At 38.3% G+C, this 16,315-nt stretch overlaps 1 protein-coding gene across 7 annotated transcripts in view; it reads left to right on the top strand.

Annotated features, from left to right (window-relative positions):
- Positions 1 to 16,315, top strand: part of SYNJ1 (synaptojanin 1) — an 86,401-nt gene that overhangs the window by 28,960 nt on the left and 41,126 nt on the right. For all 7 annotated transcript variants that reach the window (XM_077765511.1, XM_077765512.1, XM_077765513.1 and 4 more), the window contains exons 6-11: positions 4,595 to 4,656; positions 5,915 to 6,011; positions 7,139 to 7,308; positions 8,354 to 8,435; positions 10,951 to 11,103; positions 13,671 to 13,836. In XM_077765511.1, the coding sequence (XP_077621637.1) occupies positions 4,595 to 4,656; positions 5,915 to 6,011; positions 7,139 to 7,308; positions 8,354 to 8,435; positions 10,951 to 11,103; positions 13,671 to 13,836 (730 nt within the window). The remainder of the gene's footprint in view (positions 1 to 4,594; positions 4,657 to 5,914; positions 6,012 to 7,138; positions 7,309 to 8,353; positions 8,436 to 10,950; positions 11,104 to 13,670; positions 13,837 to 16,315) is intronic.

Below are 16,315 nucleotides of genomic sequence, written 5' to 3' on the forward strand. Positions count from 1 at the left end.
TTCAGTCTTTGCAGTACTGCACTTTATATATAAGACAGGCTAAGATTTAACAAGGGTTAAAAGCAGCTAATAATTCTTGAGTTCTTGTCAAGAATTTTGGCTTCTGTGGGTTTTCTCTTTGGTATGTAGGGGTAACTTAAGTAGATCTGTCTCTCTCCAAGTCTCTTTTGGGAAAGAATCCCAACCCTACTCTACGTCTCCTAAGCCTGTGTGATCAGAGAAGGGTGTTTGGAATGTTTGCTCTGAGAACATTCCTAAAGCCTTGTTTTGATGCAAGGTGAATGCTTTTCCTTTAGAGATAGGCTACTGTAAGAAACTGTAATAACCCATTTATGGTCCCTCTGTTATGCTGCTTTCTGTGATATTTCATTAGAAGCTCAGAATTACAGTGTTTGATTATTCAATACGATTGAATGTTGAGTAGTTACATTGAGGGGTCCTCCCTGGGTGAGGTTACCCTCCTCCCTCCTTCTGTGTTCTGTGGCTGGCCCGGTCTGTCTGGCCAATGTCATTGTTTATGGACTGAGAACTACAGATTTTTAAATCATGTGTTTCTAGATAGAGATGGTAATTTTTAAGACATTGAAATAGTCCAGCAGTTCTGCTAAATTGTCACAGAGCTGGCCTATTGTTGTCTTGGGTAAAGATCGACTAAGTGGTTCTCAATTATTTAGTTTAGTAGTTTTTAAAGCCAGCCTTTCTTTGAACAGGAATAGTTTCATAAGTATCTTTTACAGAAAAAACATCTTCCCTATCATTCTAAGAATAGGTCATAGAGGAATGAAAATATTTAATCAATTTTAAAAACCTGATGTGAAAATCAATTTTTATTTTTTAAAAATAAAAAAACTTTTTTAAAAAATTTTTTGATTTGAGAGAGAGGGGGAGCACGCACATGCGCAAATAGTGGAGGGGCAGTGGGAGAGAGAATCCCAAGCAGGCTTCACACCATCAGTGAAGAGCCCAGCCTGGGGCTCGATTACAGGAACTGTGAGATCATGACCTGAGCCAAAATCAAGAGTTGGAGGCATAACCGACGGAGTTCCCAGGCACCCAGGACTGGAATTAATTTTAGGGTTCCTTGCAGTTAGTGTTGCCTGGTGAGATGTCCCACTTCAAAAGGCATAGACAGAGAGGCACCCTAGGCCCTTGTCCCTGGACTTGCCTCTTATCCTCCACAGTTAATTCCTCTGAGGTTTTTGTTTTGTTTTTTAATGTTTTTATTTATTTCTGAGAGAGAGAGAGTGTGAGAGAGAGAGAGAGAGAGACAACATGAGCAGGGGAGGGTCTGAGAGAGAGGGGGACACAGAATCTGACACAGGCTCCAGGCTCTGAGCTAGCTGTCAGCACAGAGCCCGATGCGGGGCTCGAACCCACGAACTGTGAGATCATGACCTGAGCCGAAGTCCGGTGCTTAACCGACTGAGCCACCCAGGCACCCCCCTCTGAGGTTTTTTAAATTAGAAGATTTTAAGGAATCACCTGAGGTGATTTTAAAGATCATTTTAAGATTCATGGCCTTAACTTCACATCAGCTGAAATCGAATCTCTTGGAATGGGTCCAGAAATCTATATTTTTAACCAAGTTCCTTACCATTCAAGTTTGAGAACTTCTGTGTACCTGGTCCTATTCTGTTGACCTTGAAGCATCTCCCGCCCCGTGGGCTCCAACAGCCAGTCCTGAACCAGCAAAGGGAGCCCTTCACACTTAGCCCCAGCGTTCCCCTAGGTCCTGGGACTCGCCCTTTCTTCTGGGTGCCCCTCTTATCATCCATCCCCGTTAGGGTCCTCCAGATTTCTTCTTGCCTGGAAGACTCTCACAGCTTTCGAACTGGTCTAACTGGTAGTACTTCCCACTTCTGACATATTCTACTCATCAAATCTACTAGACGCCCTTTTCTTCATGATCTGCCTTCCTTTGCCTGTCCAGCTTCATGCCTGGCTGTTTTCTAACAGCTCTCCTCTCCTCCCCAAATGTAAGGTGTGTTGTCCTTCAGTGTAGCCAACTCAGGTCTCATCGAATGGATTCAGTTCCTCCTCCACACTGATCTGTTCTTTAAATACTTAAGTTCCTCAAATGTGTATTATTTTATACTGAGTGTACGGGGTCATATACTGTGAGAGATTCGAAGGCTCCGTTGGTGCTTCAGAGAGAGTTTACAGTCTGGGGAGTCAGGCCTTTTGTGGAAAAGGTAAATGTCAATATGAATTCGTTTGAGGAATTATAAGAGTCATCATTATGTGCTACACACAGGTTAGAATGATATTTTAAGGGTCAGCAACTCATTCATTTTATGTATGACTTCCTTTCTCTGAAGTTATTTAACATTTACAGTCCATACTGTTAGTCTGACATTATGTTTTAGCTTATATGAGTCTTAGAAGATGGTAAGCATCATCAGCTCTGTCTAGTGTTGCACACTCAATTCTTGGTTGAGTTGAAGTTTTAGAAATATGTGAACATGGAGCAATAATATTAGTGGAAAATGATGCTCCGTACCACCCACTTAATTGGTTTTCAAAACCTATCGCTAGTACAACTTTTTATAAATTTATGATTATGGAAAGCCTTAAAACTTTCGAGAGTACAGCTTTTATGACAGTTGATGTAAGAACTCTGTTAGTATAGAGTTTTTTTAGGCAGTTGTCTTAAAGCCTAATCGAGTAATAAAGCCAGTCGAGTTTACCCAACATATACTCCAAGGCTTATGATGTAACTCGTTGCATGATAGCTGCATGGTGGCTAGTTGTCTATCTGTGTTGAAGAGCAGGGCAATGGGGGACAACCACAGCCATTGCTTGGAAAACAGAACGTGTATTTTTTTACCCTCTTGACAGTTGGCAGTACTGTTCAAGATAAGTATTAGTCAGTAAGCAAAATGCAAAGTCATGGACTTTATTTATAGAGTTATAGGCAATTAGCTGAGGAAACTCCAAAGAAAAGGTGTTGACTTCTGCTGAGTTTTCTTCAGTCCAGAATGCTTGATGTCTCGTGGTACACAAAATTTTAAAACTTTGTAAAGACTATTAAGCACTCTAGAGTGAAATTGAATATAAATGTGACATTAGGCTAATCACTTTCTTATTGAAAAGAAGAAACATTAAAGAGAGAATACTGATTATCAGGAGAGTTATTAGACTGTCTCACTTACCAGGACAGAAGAATGTTTAATGAATGATAATACTGCTAATTCAATTTTTGAATTGGATGAACATGTTAGAGCTTATTTTCTGATTTTATTTGTCGAACTGCATGACCAATTTGGTAGCCCTCTTCTCAGGCCCGCATTAAAGTCACCTTGTTCAGATTAGGGAGAATGAATTCTGGGGAACTTGGATCCCAGGGCCTCAGGGGAAATGTTTCAAAGTGAAGTTCAGGGAAATAATCTGGTATCACCTTTATATTTCTTCTTGGCATCTCTTCTTTCTTTCTGTTTAAAACATGTTTATTTTGAGAGAGAGAGAGAGAGAAAGGGAGAGAGAGGTACAGAGAGAGAGAGAATCCCAAGTTGGCATTGAGCTGTCAGCAGAGAGCCCCAGACAGGGCTTGCTCTTAGGAACCATGAGATCATGACCTCAGCTGAGATCAAGAGTCTAGTGCTTACCTGGACTGAGCCACCCAGGCGCCCCTCTTATTTCTTAATTTTGTCTCATCTCTGCTCCTTTCTTATGTGAGAAAAGAAAAACTGTAACAAAACAGAAAGGTAGATATATAATTCTCTTAACCCATATTTTCTGATTCTGTGTGCATGACTGTGAGATTGACTTGGAAAATCTGTTTTCCAGAAACAGTGTCTTTAATTTGTTGGACCTTTGGATGCAGGAAGAGTGAATAGAGAACTGAGCCAAACAAAGAAAAAATATGTAGACCTTGTACTTGTAGGCAGCTTGGAAGAGTAGGAATCAGGTTCAGGGGACCTAAATCTTCATGTGAATCTTTTTTGGAATTAGTTCTCTTGACCTCAGAGGACAAGTTATTTCACTTGCCTGCATTTCAGTTTTTTTAATTGCCCAAATAGCAGTATTATTTAAAAAAATGTTTTTTAACATTTATTTATTTTTGAGAGATAGATCATGAGCAGGGGAGGGTCAGAGAGAGAGGGAGGCACAAAATCCGAAACAGGCTCCAGGCTCTGAGCTGTCAACACAGAGCCTGTTGCGAGGTTCAAACCCACGAACCGTGATATCATGACTTAAGCCGAAGTCGGACGCTCAAACAACTGAGCCACCCAGGTGCCCCCCTGGCAGTATTATGTTAACTTACACAGGCATGTAGTTTGAGCTTAAAACAAGGTAATGTATAAGAAAGACCTCTTTAAAGTATCTTTCATAAGTAAAAATTCCTGTTGGTGAGTTTTCATTATGCTGTTTCATACCTTCTGTTCTTATTTTAAGGTCGTGTTTTTAAAAATAGAGGGAAAGGAACCCTATTGAACTTGTTTATTTAAAAGAAAACAATAATGTGAATGAAAATCAATTATTCAATTTTCTATTGTGTGTTCTGCAGATGGATTATCATTTGTTAGAAACAATGCTCTTTCTTTAGTCTCCATGTCGGCTTTCGGTGTGATTAAATGTGTTCCTCTTGCTGTAGGTGGGATCTCATCGTGTTCGTATGTCAAGGGGATTTGAAGCCAATGCACCTGCTTTTGACAGGTAAGATGGATTAATTTTACCTGATGCTCTAAGTTTTGATATCATTAAGCAGCGAAACTAGTTATTATTTTTCTGGTTCATTTCTTCTGCTTGTTTGCCCCAAGTAAACTTTTTCTGACATATAATTTAATCAGAAGAAGGTGATACCTAGTGTTATGACTTTGGGGGTTGGAAGCACTAGGTTGTGGGGCTTCATCTCTTGGCCTTAAAACAACCTGTTTGGGGGGCGCCTGGGTGGCTCAGTCGGTAGAGCGTCCGACCTCGGCTTAAGTCATGATCTTATGGTTTGTGAGTTCGAGCCCCGCATTGGGCTCTGTGCTGACAGCCAGTTCAGAGCCTGGAGCCTGTTTCAGATTCTGTGTCTCCCTCTTTCTCTGACCTCCCCTGTACACGCTGTCTCTCTCTCTCTCAAAAATAAATAAAAACATTAAAACAAATTTTAAAAAACAAAACCGAACTACGTGTTTGGATATGCCGACTAATACGGTAGCCACTAGCCTCATGTCACTCCCGAGCAGTTAAAATGTGACTAGTCCAAATTGAGATATACTTTAAGTATAAAATGTACACCGGATGTCAAAGACTTAGTGCAAAAAGAATATAAAATATCTTACTAATATTTGTTTTCTGGTACATGTTGAAATGATATTTGGACTGTATTGGGTTAAATAAAATCTATAAATTAATTTCATTATTTATTTTTGCTTTTTTAAATGTACCTTCTAGAAAATTTAAAATTACATCTGTGGCGCGTGTTATATTTCCTTAGGAACGCATTGCCCTGTAGCCCCTGGAGTGGTTAGAAGCTGGAGAGAAAAAAACCCTTCCTATTTGGGGCCTATTCTCCTTAAGACCGGAATGGTTAAGGAGGTCCCTCTAACGCCCATGGCATATGCAATGTCCTCACATGAGGGGCAGCCCTCTGCCCTAACTTCCCTCCCCAGCTGGTGGCCTGTGCCCTCTGCACTTGTCTGGTACTAGCCCCACAGACGGGAGATGGGGCTGGGCGGGTCCGGCGGCTTTGGCACAGATGGAAGCCTCAGCATCGATGAGTCAGAGAGGAAATGGCCTTAACTGAATTTTCATAAATTCAGAGTTTTGAGAGGAATGAATTTGTGGAATGAATCTGTACCCAGCTTTGCCAATTCTAGGAGTGTAGAATACTGCCTCCTAGGTTCCATTGATTGGATTTCTGTTTGTTGGGGACAAAATTCAGATGCCACTTGACACATACTTCTTTTTTTCTTTTCTTTAACAGGCATTTTAGAACACTGAAGAATTTATATGGTAAACAAATAATAGTAAATTTGCTTGGATCTAAGGAAGGTGAACATATGCTAAGTAAGGCTTTCCAGGTAGGCATGATCATCTTTTCTTCTGTTCCCATGGACACCTAGAACGATACTAAAAAATTATGTGGTACAATAATGAACTTACTTCCCAGTAAAAGGTTGGGTACCTATTGGAACCATTAACTCTCTGGGCTACCAAGGAACAGTTTTGCATGATGTTGCTGACCTTGGGATTAGGGAAAGCTTTCAAAGTGGTTGACGCTGTTTTCTGAAATGCACTTCTTAATGTTGTGGAGAAGCAGAAAGAATGTCCTCCCCTCTGAAAACTGTTTGCCTGTCACTGGTAAAAAGACATCAGGCGGTTTCCTCCTCCATCCGTGTGTTGCCTCCATCCGTGTGGTTCCTAGAAACCACAGTTACGATTTTAAACCTATGATATGGCGAATAATACATGTAAGACCGTACCTTCTCGTATTGATGAGAGAAAACTTGAGAACTGCAAGTAAAGAACCCAAATAATATATGTCCAACTTCTAAAGAAAAAGCATCCTTCATCAGTGCTTATTGAACCAGCAATGAATCAATATCAATAATGATGTCCCATAGGATTATAAACTTAAATTAAACAAAACAGAGACCATTTTCTGAAGTTCAGGGTAATGAAGTCCGAAAGTAATTTGTTTGTTTTGTGTGAAACTTGTGAAATAAGTATCGTTAATAAACAGATTATACTTTAGAGAATGACTTTTAAAACATCTGAATGTAAGTATAAAACTGTGAATTTTTTAGGTCTTTAGATTTTGTCTTAAATCAGTTACTTTATTTTGAGATTCTGTAATAGGTACAGTTATTAAATTTGTTAAAAAATGAAGGGTTGGTGGTTTGAGATAATTTTAATTTTCTAAACCAGATGAGAATATTACTTAAGTTCTCTAATGTTAATTATGCCACCTAATCTCTCTGAGACAGTATGCAAGGTTTCACAAAAAAGGTATTATTGGATACCATCAAGTAATTTTCCGTTTTACTGCCAGTGTTGACTAAAGCTTTGTGTGAGATCAGTGAGATTTCAGGGGACCATGCTGAGGTTTAAATTTAAAATGTAAGGTTCCATTTTAACATCACTTGATAAGATTGATGTGTATTTTAGATGAGTATTTAGATGAGTATTTGCCTTTTTTTACTTTCAGAGTCATTTGAAAGCTTCTGAACATGCTGCTGATATCCAGATGGTGAATTTTGACTATCATCAAATGGTTAAAGGAGGAAAGGCAGAAAAATTGCACAGTGTTCTTAAACCTCAAGTCCAAAAGTTTGTAGATTATGGATTTTTTTATTTCGATGGAAGTGAAGTTCAAAGGTTTGGCTACTCTGTTTCTCATTTCTTTGAGTTGGAACGTTGCTCTATTTTAAAAATTATTCTTAACACTGAACGCTTAAATTTCCTTTTTTTATATCAAAGTTTATAATTGAGTAAAATTTATTTATTATACTTGATTTTTGACTTGTTTTTCTTTCTTCAGAATTGAATAGGTAATAACAATAGCTTCTGTTATTGGGCACATCTAATGAGCCAGGCAGTGTACTCGGTCTGTACATGTACCGATAAGAGCAGTCATAGGAAGAAGTTCTATTATCACCATTTATGTTTGGGGAGACTGAGGCATAAGCTATAATGTGCCCCAAATCGCAAAGCCGAAAAGTGTTAGAGCAAGGATTTACCTGGCTCCAGACCTCATGCTGTTATCTACGAGACTATTCCACTTCTCCTAGAACTAATATTTTACTATGTCTTGACTGCAGTAAGGACTATTATATGCAACTAGAAGTAGAAGACATTGCTTATTGTCTGCTTTAGTACGATTTAAGTCTTTAGTTTTTGATAATGAAGTAGAGGGGGGAAAGGAAATATTGGAAAAATGAAGTTCAGAGTATAGGATGAGGTCAACTTTAATGAACAAAGCTCCAATTTTTAGTTTTTCTCTTTGTGCGAAGTTTAACATCAGTGCCATAGAATCTATATAGGACAGTGGAGATGACAGATCTTAGGTTTTTAAGATTTCTTCCATAAGTATTTGATCATCTTTTATGTGCAAAGAGCCCTGCGGTCATAAATCTGAATGTATGTTTAGCTCCTGACTACTGGCCTAATTAGAAATAAGTGGGCGTAGATAAATAGATGTGTGATCAAGAATGTACGACAGAATGTTAACAGCTGTAGAATCTAGATGAGTATGTGGAGGTTTGCTGTAAAATTCTTTCATCTTTTTTGTATATTTGAAAATGGTAGTAATAAAAAGTTAGGGGATGCCCTATCTTGGTGACCACTTTAATTGTTCATATTTTGTTTTAGCTTTATTATTGTTGTTTCAAACTAGCTGTTAACACTACCGAATTTGTTGCAGATGTCAGAGTGGTACAGTTCGAACGAACTGCTTGGACTGTCTGGACAGAACCAACAGTGTGCAGGCGTTCCTTGGCCTGGAGGTAAAACAATAAGTGAATAAAGTTGAAGTGTATGTATGTGACTTGTACCAGATGCCTCATTCAGTGCTTTTGTAATATTTATGCTTCTCATTACTTACTTTTTATAAGATGAAATTATGCTTCATTAAAGGCATTTTTTTTATGGGTTTTTTCCCCCTGTAAGAATTCCTTTTCATTTAAATATTTCCTCTACCTGTTCCCAGTCCTCTCTTCAGGTAGCTGATATTTCCCTGCGTTGTTCCTTAACTCTCTCTCTCTCTTTTTTTTAATACTTTATTTATTTTTGAGACAGAGCATGAGCAGGGGAGGGGCAAAGAGAGAGGGAGACACAGAATTGAGACAGGCTCCAGGCTCTGAGCTGCCAGCTCAGAACCCTACATGGGGTTCGAACCCATGAACCGTGAGATCATGACCTGAGCCGAAGTCAGACGCTTAGCTGACTGAGCCACCCAGGCGCCCCTTTAACTCTCTCTTTAAAAACTGCTATTTATACTATTCCAACAATTGCTTCTTTTGCCTTTTGGAAGGGAAAAAAATTATATATATATATAAACAATATACGTAACATATATTGGCCTTTATTCTTTGTGTAATTTCTTCAGAATTGGTGAGGATCTGTCTTCACGTGTGCAGTCCTATTTTGACCGTCTATAACCCGGTGCAGTTTCTGTGGTGTTTTCAAATCAGTTTTCAAATTAGTGATGAAAATGCCCATTGCTAGTTGGGAGCGAGAGTGCATGAGACTCAGCTTGTCTAACAAAGTTTTTGTTTTAAAAGTGTTTTTCTTTACCATCTATCCATAAATTCTCTCTAACATAGACATAGTCTCTCTGTATGACAAAGCAGCAATGCTGAGCTTTCTAGGTCTTTCCTGTTATGCAGCTGTGGGGTGGTCATCAGGCTGTAGAGGGTTTCCACGTAGTGCCATAGGAACTTAGCCCAGTGCTCAAATACTATAAAAACAGGAGTAGGAAATAACATGCTTTTATTTCCTCCAGTGAATGATCTCAAATTTGGCCAGGACACTGACTCATTAGTTACCCTGCCGCTGGGATTCTTACTGTCTCAAAAAGGAAAGGACAGTGTGTAGCGTTCTCAGCTACAGTAGTGTGTTCTTCGTGTAGCCAAATAGGTTCTGCCGTTTTGCCTCTTTAAAATTCTCTCATTGAGACTTATCATTACAATTTACATAGAAAATATGACCGAGACAAAAGTGAAAGCAGGCAGTTGGTCATTTGAATGACGTTAATCACATGGCTTGGGTTTGTTTTGAGTTGTGTTTTTAAGTGGCTGAATACGTTTACTTAGGTTCTCACAGTGAACTTCTAGAAATCCTTGAAGTCTTCATTCAAATCATAGCAAGTGTTAGTTCTCAGAATTTGACTTAGCTGACTATCCACGGTCGGTAGTTAGGTGTGAGGGAACTCCCTCATCTGTAGCAACTGGTTGACTGTTTATAAAATCTACTGCTAAAGTAGACAAAGCCAAACTAGGGCGAAGACTAGTTTTGCCCAATTCCTTGAAGAGAGGGAGCTGTAGATGATAAAGCAAGTCCTAGGAGCTCATTTTGTTTTATTCTTCATGCCAGCCAAGAACATCTGGTTCAAATCTCCAGATAATCAAATGAACCTTAGTTTAGTGTTTTTTATATTATGTTAGTTTTTGAGCCCTCTCCAAATATGGATAGTCAATACTACTTACAGATGAAGGACAAATGGCAAGGAGTTATGTACAAATGCAAGGCGTAGAATATGACTGGGTTCCAAATAAGACAGACTGGGTAAGGATCATACATTGCTCTGACTGCCAGATTTCAAGGCCCAAGTTCATTCAGAGTAAAGACCAATGACTCTTCTAAAGACTTTTATTGTTGTCCATGAAGGAATTGGGGTGGCCTAAAGACTTTGCATTCTTGCATGACGTATTCCTTTATATACGTTACCAGTATAGATTTTATACCTAAAAAACTGTCATGACTTTATTCAGAAACAGGACTAATTTCTTTGTTTTTGTGATAGTTCAAGAGCAGTTCTACTTTTCTCATAATCTCTTGATTTTAAATACCCACATATGTAGAACCCAACCAAAAAACTGAAGAAAATTAATTTCCTCTATATTTATATATATTTGTATATGCTATATATATAAATAACCTGGCCAGATTTTTTTTCTGTGCTTTATTGCATGCTGTTGAATAAAAGTGAACAAGGTAAACCAGTCTGATTTATAGAGACATTTTAATAAGGTTAATTTCATCATTTAACCAGAAAGAGGTTCTTAATTACTACCCGGGAATATTAAGATACTTGTAAGACTCACTGAGGTTGTATTCACTTTACGAACCGAAATGGTGGGATGGAACACAGTTAGCCTAGTAAATTAGTAGCTTGTCAAAATCCAGTCCCACATTGTCCTGTAAAATGCAAACTTTGCTTAGATTCTTGTAGTTCTTGAAAAGTCACACCACAATTAATGTATTAATATACTTACAGAAGTTTCTCTTTTGCTGTTTTAGATGCTAGCTAAACAGTTGGAAGCTCTTGGCTTAGCCGAAAAGCCTCAGCTGGTGACTCGCTTTCAAGAAGTTTTTCGGTCAATGTGGTCCGTGAACGGTGATTCAATCAGTAAGATATACGCGGGCACTGGAGCCCTTGAAGGAAAGGCTAAGGTAGAGCTAGATTCCTCCTAACACGACGACGAAAGAGCCTCATTCTCCTTTCAATAACACTTTTAAATGGTCTCTTTTGAAGTTAATAGCTGGGCCTTTTTCGGTGTCTGTTCTAGAATTCCGTTTTATTATCGTTCCGTGTCCTCTTTAACACTTCCTTCTGTAGCGGATACTAATGATTGGGTGGAAGAGAGTTTTGTCCCTAGGCTTTGGGGCATCTTACGTATGACTTAGCCATTTGGTGATAATCCATTCGGCCTACATACGTGTTGCTTACATTTTGTTTCATGATTTTCCCTTACATAGCTGTTTCACTTATTATGTTGTTTATTTTGATTATAACTCTTTAAAAATCCTGTCGTCCTAAAAAAGGGTCCTGTGTCATTTGAGTTTGTGGTCCCAGCACTTGACGGAGTGCCTGCCATTTAATAGGGTTGTGACAAATACTGGTTGGATGAATAAACCAGGGGACAATTTGTGCAGCACTTATTATGAGCCCAACACCTCTAGGGCTTGATTATTAAGTTTTTATTCTTTTACTTATCTTACCTTGAAAAGGAGGCTGTTACAATGTACAGAAGTGTGAGAGATGGACTTCCTCATAATTTTCTGCCTCCTCATTACTTTTTAATATCTGGCATTATCTACAGACTACTTCCTACTCTAAGTGCTTGGCACTTACCAAGAGACTTTGGAAACACACTTGAGATATTTTTCATTATTTTATATACTTAAATACTGACTTTTTAAGGCTTCCATTTGCAGTTGGATCTTATTAATGTTTTAAATCTCTACAATTCTTCACATTACCTCAGGAATAGAAATAGGAGCATTTACCATTTTTATAATTCTGCCACCCCAGCAGTACAGCAGCTGAAATTCTTTGAAGACCATTTGTCATCTCTAAGTCTTTTTATTTCCAAATCTTCCTCCTCCTCTGCATCTCCTAAAATGCCATGTCTGTCTCTTTTCAGTTATTGGCCTTACCTGCGAAGTTTCTTTTGTCCAACTCACAGAAATGATTTTGTTGACATTTACAAATACTTACTTCTTAAATGAGCCCTCTTTTTGAAAACCTGAAATTGTTAAACCTCCTTTATTATTCTTTTTAAAAAAGAGAATGTAATTCTTACTGTTAAAACTTGATTCTCTACAACTATTGCTTAAAATATTCTTTTATGTTCTGCTTTTTTGTTTCTGCCAAGATAATATATATACAGAGGTTACGTATATTTTCAGTAGTCTTTTGTCTCTAACGTAGTAGATACAAATTCTCATATGTTAAATATACTATTCTGAACTGAACTAAAATCTAACATCTGAACTGCTCTTTCTTTTCCTTTCTCTGGGTTCCTTTTGGTTAATTGCCTGATAATGTGAATGGTGAGTGTCTTTACAAATACTGTCATTTGTATATGTTATCATATGGAAGGAAATAACATTTTAATTTTCAAATTACTGTCACTTCTATAAGGAGTGAAAACTACACATTACAAATGAAAGTGCTTTTTTAAAAGGCAAGAGTTTGGTATGTATATATTTTTAAACAGTCATCAAAATCTGTAAGATCAAAAGAAATCATTATGATAACTAACATGCCTAAGTAAAAATATATGTTCATTAAAAGTTATAATCAGAAGAAAAAATAAAAATTTTCTTAAAACGTTATAATCAGGAAATGTCAGGCTTCTAGTTATGGGAATAGGTCACGGGAATAAAGGGCAAAATATAGGGAATATAGTGAACGGTACTGTAATAGTGTTGCATGGTGACAGATCGCAGCTGCACTGGTGGTGAGCACAGCAGAATTTCTAGAGTTATCCAGTCACTGTGCTGTACACCTGAAACTAACGTAACGTGTGTGTCAGCTATACTAAAAAAATAAAAAGTTATAATCAACACTCTCACTGTAGGAACTGGCCTGAGTTTATTACTTTTATTACTTATATTTACATAGGGAATAAAATGACCTAAGATATACATACTGTAGCTTACATTTAGTATTTATCTATGAACTATAATTATAAGCTGCTTTTTAGGCTAATCCTTCATTCTTAGGTTCAGTTTTCGTTCTAACTAGTATAAGTTATTGAGGAGCAATTCCAATCTTGTTTTTCTACATGTTACTTTTCTACTGTTAAAGTGCTTTCAAGTTTTTCTAAGAGCATATAAATGCACCACATCCTCCCTGATCTCCTCTGCAACCCCTCCCCCGTCCCTAGTGCTCCCGGTTACGGTAAGAAGTAATGTCCTTGTTTTAAATAAGTACATTTCACTTTATTTCCTTTATAGTAAGCAGTTTTAGACATTCACTGCGCTTGATATCATTAGTGGATGCGGTTGTGGTACTCAGCTTTTTCCATCTTTTTGTGCAGAGCTGTTTATTCAGAAGTAAAGGAAACAATGACGTCTTGAGCCACTTTAATATGATGATTTGATACTCAAAATAGAATGATTCGGTCCTTTTTATTGCAGTAAGGCCCCATAAAACTGATTTAAAGTTCAAAATGCCTGCTGAATAAAATCAACAATATTTGCTTGCTCCTTGCTCTTTTTTTCCCCAACAGGCTGGAAAGTTAAAAGATGGCGCTCGTTCTGTTACTAGAACGATTCAGAATAACTTCTTTGACAGCTCCAAGCAAGAGGCCATCGATGTTTTACTACTGGGAAATACTCTAAATAGTGACTTAGCTGACAAAGCTCGAGCACTTTTAACTACAGGAAGTTTGCGTGGTATGCGTGCTTATTTTATATTTTGATTGCTTTATGTTATTTATATCCCTTCTAATAGTCCAAGAAGTGACTGTAAACTTATTTACGTAAACCTTTTTTAGATCAGGTTGATTAAAATAGCTTTGGGAGGAATTTCTATGAAAGTAATTTTTAAAAACTGCATTCTCTAAAGGAAGTTCATCTCTTTGGAAATGTTTATATCATCAGTGGTGTTACTAACCTGTAAAATGAGGCCCATGCAAGGCAAGATTTCATAGAATATCTAGCTAGTGCTTTGAACAGAGCATTCGGTAACCTAGTTATGTAGACAGCAGATGCCTTATTGAGAAAAAGCAGTGCCAATATTATTGATTTTGCTAACTTCCAACCCCAAATTTCTATAACTTGGTCTTACCTTACCTTGCCTTGCTATTGTTTGAATGAACGTTAAATCATGTTAGATAATCATTTAAAATATTGCTTATTATTGGACACTGTTGAATATTTGACATACATGTATGGCTTTCAGGGTGGCTTTTTAACTTTCACTGAGTCTTTTATTAAAATCCAAAGAATTTGAGCTCATGTCAGTGAGTATGTATTTAGTTTCATCATGGGAAAACTCACCATGCATTGTAGAACTCGAACTGACTTCCTTAATTCCGTATTTTTTCTGTCTCTACTTTTCAGCACTCTAAACATGTTTACTTCTTCTGTTAGCCCCAAACCAAACCTTACAGTTTCCCTGTGCATGTTAAGAGAAATGGTTCCTCATCAAGTAACTCTTAGATAATTACTTGATCAAGGTTATTGTGGATTCTTTCAGAATTGTGCATGGTGCCAGGGGTAGTTGGGTATAGTTGGCTCCTCGGGGACCTATGAGTAGGCCAGGAGACTGAGGCCTACGAAAGCTCTGAAAAACAAAGTCTGACCTTATCTCCTACTTTTATCTTGAGGCTTTCTTCCTGGCTGCCAGCACTAGACACTTGGCTGCTGTGCATCTCACCACCTCCTTCTTCCTATGCCTTCTCTGATGTGGAGGCATTGCTAAGCAACAGTTGAAAGTAAGCAATTGAAGGAAAGTAAAGGAGAAGCGAGGAGCTTAAGAATTCCCAAATCTGATCATCAGTTTTTTTAGTTTCCTGCACATGTTACTGTGTGTCAAATACACCTAAAAAAAAGTACAGTCAGTTCTGTTATAACACTAGTTCTGAGAGTGGCACTTTGTTCCACCAGGGACTCTCTGTTAGGGGACATTTTGAGTGTGAAGCCAGTTTGCATTAGTTTATGCATGGGCCCACCTGGCAGAACTTGGATGGGTAGAGAGGCACAAAAGATGCACACACATAGGCACATGCTGCAAGCCTTTCTCTGCCTCCATTCGCCAGATGTGCCATGAGACCCACCCGTTCACATCTGGGGTTACAGATTTCCATCCCAACTCCAGAGAACCCTTCTTCCATCATTCACAATTACAGCTGACCCCTGAACAATACGGGGGCTGGGGCGCTTGCCCCCCACAGTTGAAAATCCATGTATAACTTCTGATTCCTCAAGCTTACCTGCCAATAACCTACTGTGGACCAGAAGCCTTATGTAAACAGTTGATTAACACATACTTCGTATGTTATATGTATTATATACTATAGTCTTTACAATAAAGAAAGTGTTAAGAAAATCACAAAAAGAGAAAATATATTTACAGTACTGGATTTACCAAAAAGAAATTCACGTATCGGTGGACCTGGACGGCTCACACCTGTTTGTTCAAAGGGTCGGCATACTCGCCAGCGGCCACCCTCCCCAGGCTCACCTCTACGGGCGAACTTGCGGTCATTTTCATAAAGAAGTGCCATATTGAAGGAGTGTTCGTACATCTCAAGCCATTTTAACATGGAAAACTCTACTGCTGTTTCTATTAGGGTCCCCTCTGTTTTGGAGGGTCACTGTTAAAATTTGGAGTGTTGTGCCCTAACCCCATTATGCCCATAAGCTCTATGGCTATGGGACTTTGCACACTTTTGCACTGCATGATGATTTTTGTGGAATGTATATGTTTTGTCACAGCTGAACTGATTGTACTTATCTGCTGAGTCCCAGAAAGAATACTAGAACATGTGTGTTAGGGTAGCGTCCTCATGTGTTCAATACCCTCTAGCCCCTTGGGTTTTTACATTCGCATTCTTTTCCCTCACGTGTGTATGCATACATGTGCACACACGCATAGGAGCAGCCTGAAAAGCAGGCCAAGGACCTCCTGATTGTGAAACTCTGGATATCTCTGAGTTGCCGTAGGGTTTTTCACAGATGAAGAGGGTTTGCGTGAGATATTGTCACTTATTTTTAATCTTTGGTGTCGTATAGCCATCAGAAAAAAACAGTCATCAAATTGATGTAAAAGAAAAAAGTGAGGTCATCTTAGAATGTATTGTCATAACACTCTAGACTTTAATTGTAACTTGTTGTTTTACTAATGATTCTTTGTTTTCTTCTCGATGCA

The sequence above is a fragment of the Crocuta crocuta genome, unplaced genomic scaffold (genome assembly GCF_008692635.1).
Source record: "Crocuta crocuta isolate KB4526 unplaced genomic scaffold, BGI_CrCroc_1.0 scaffold84, whole genome shotgun sequence".
NCBI lineage: Eukaryota > Metazoa > Chordata > Mammalia > Carnivora > Hyaenidae > Crocuta > Crocuta crocuta.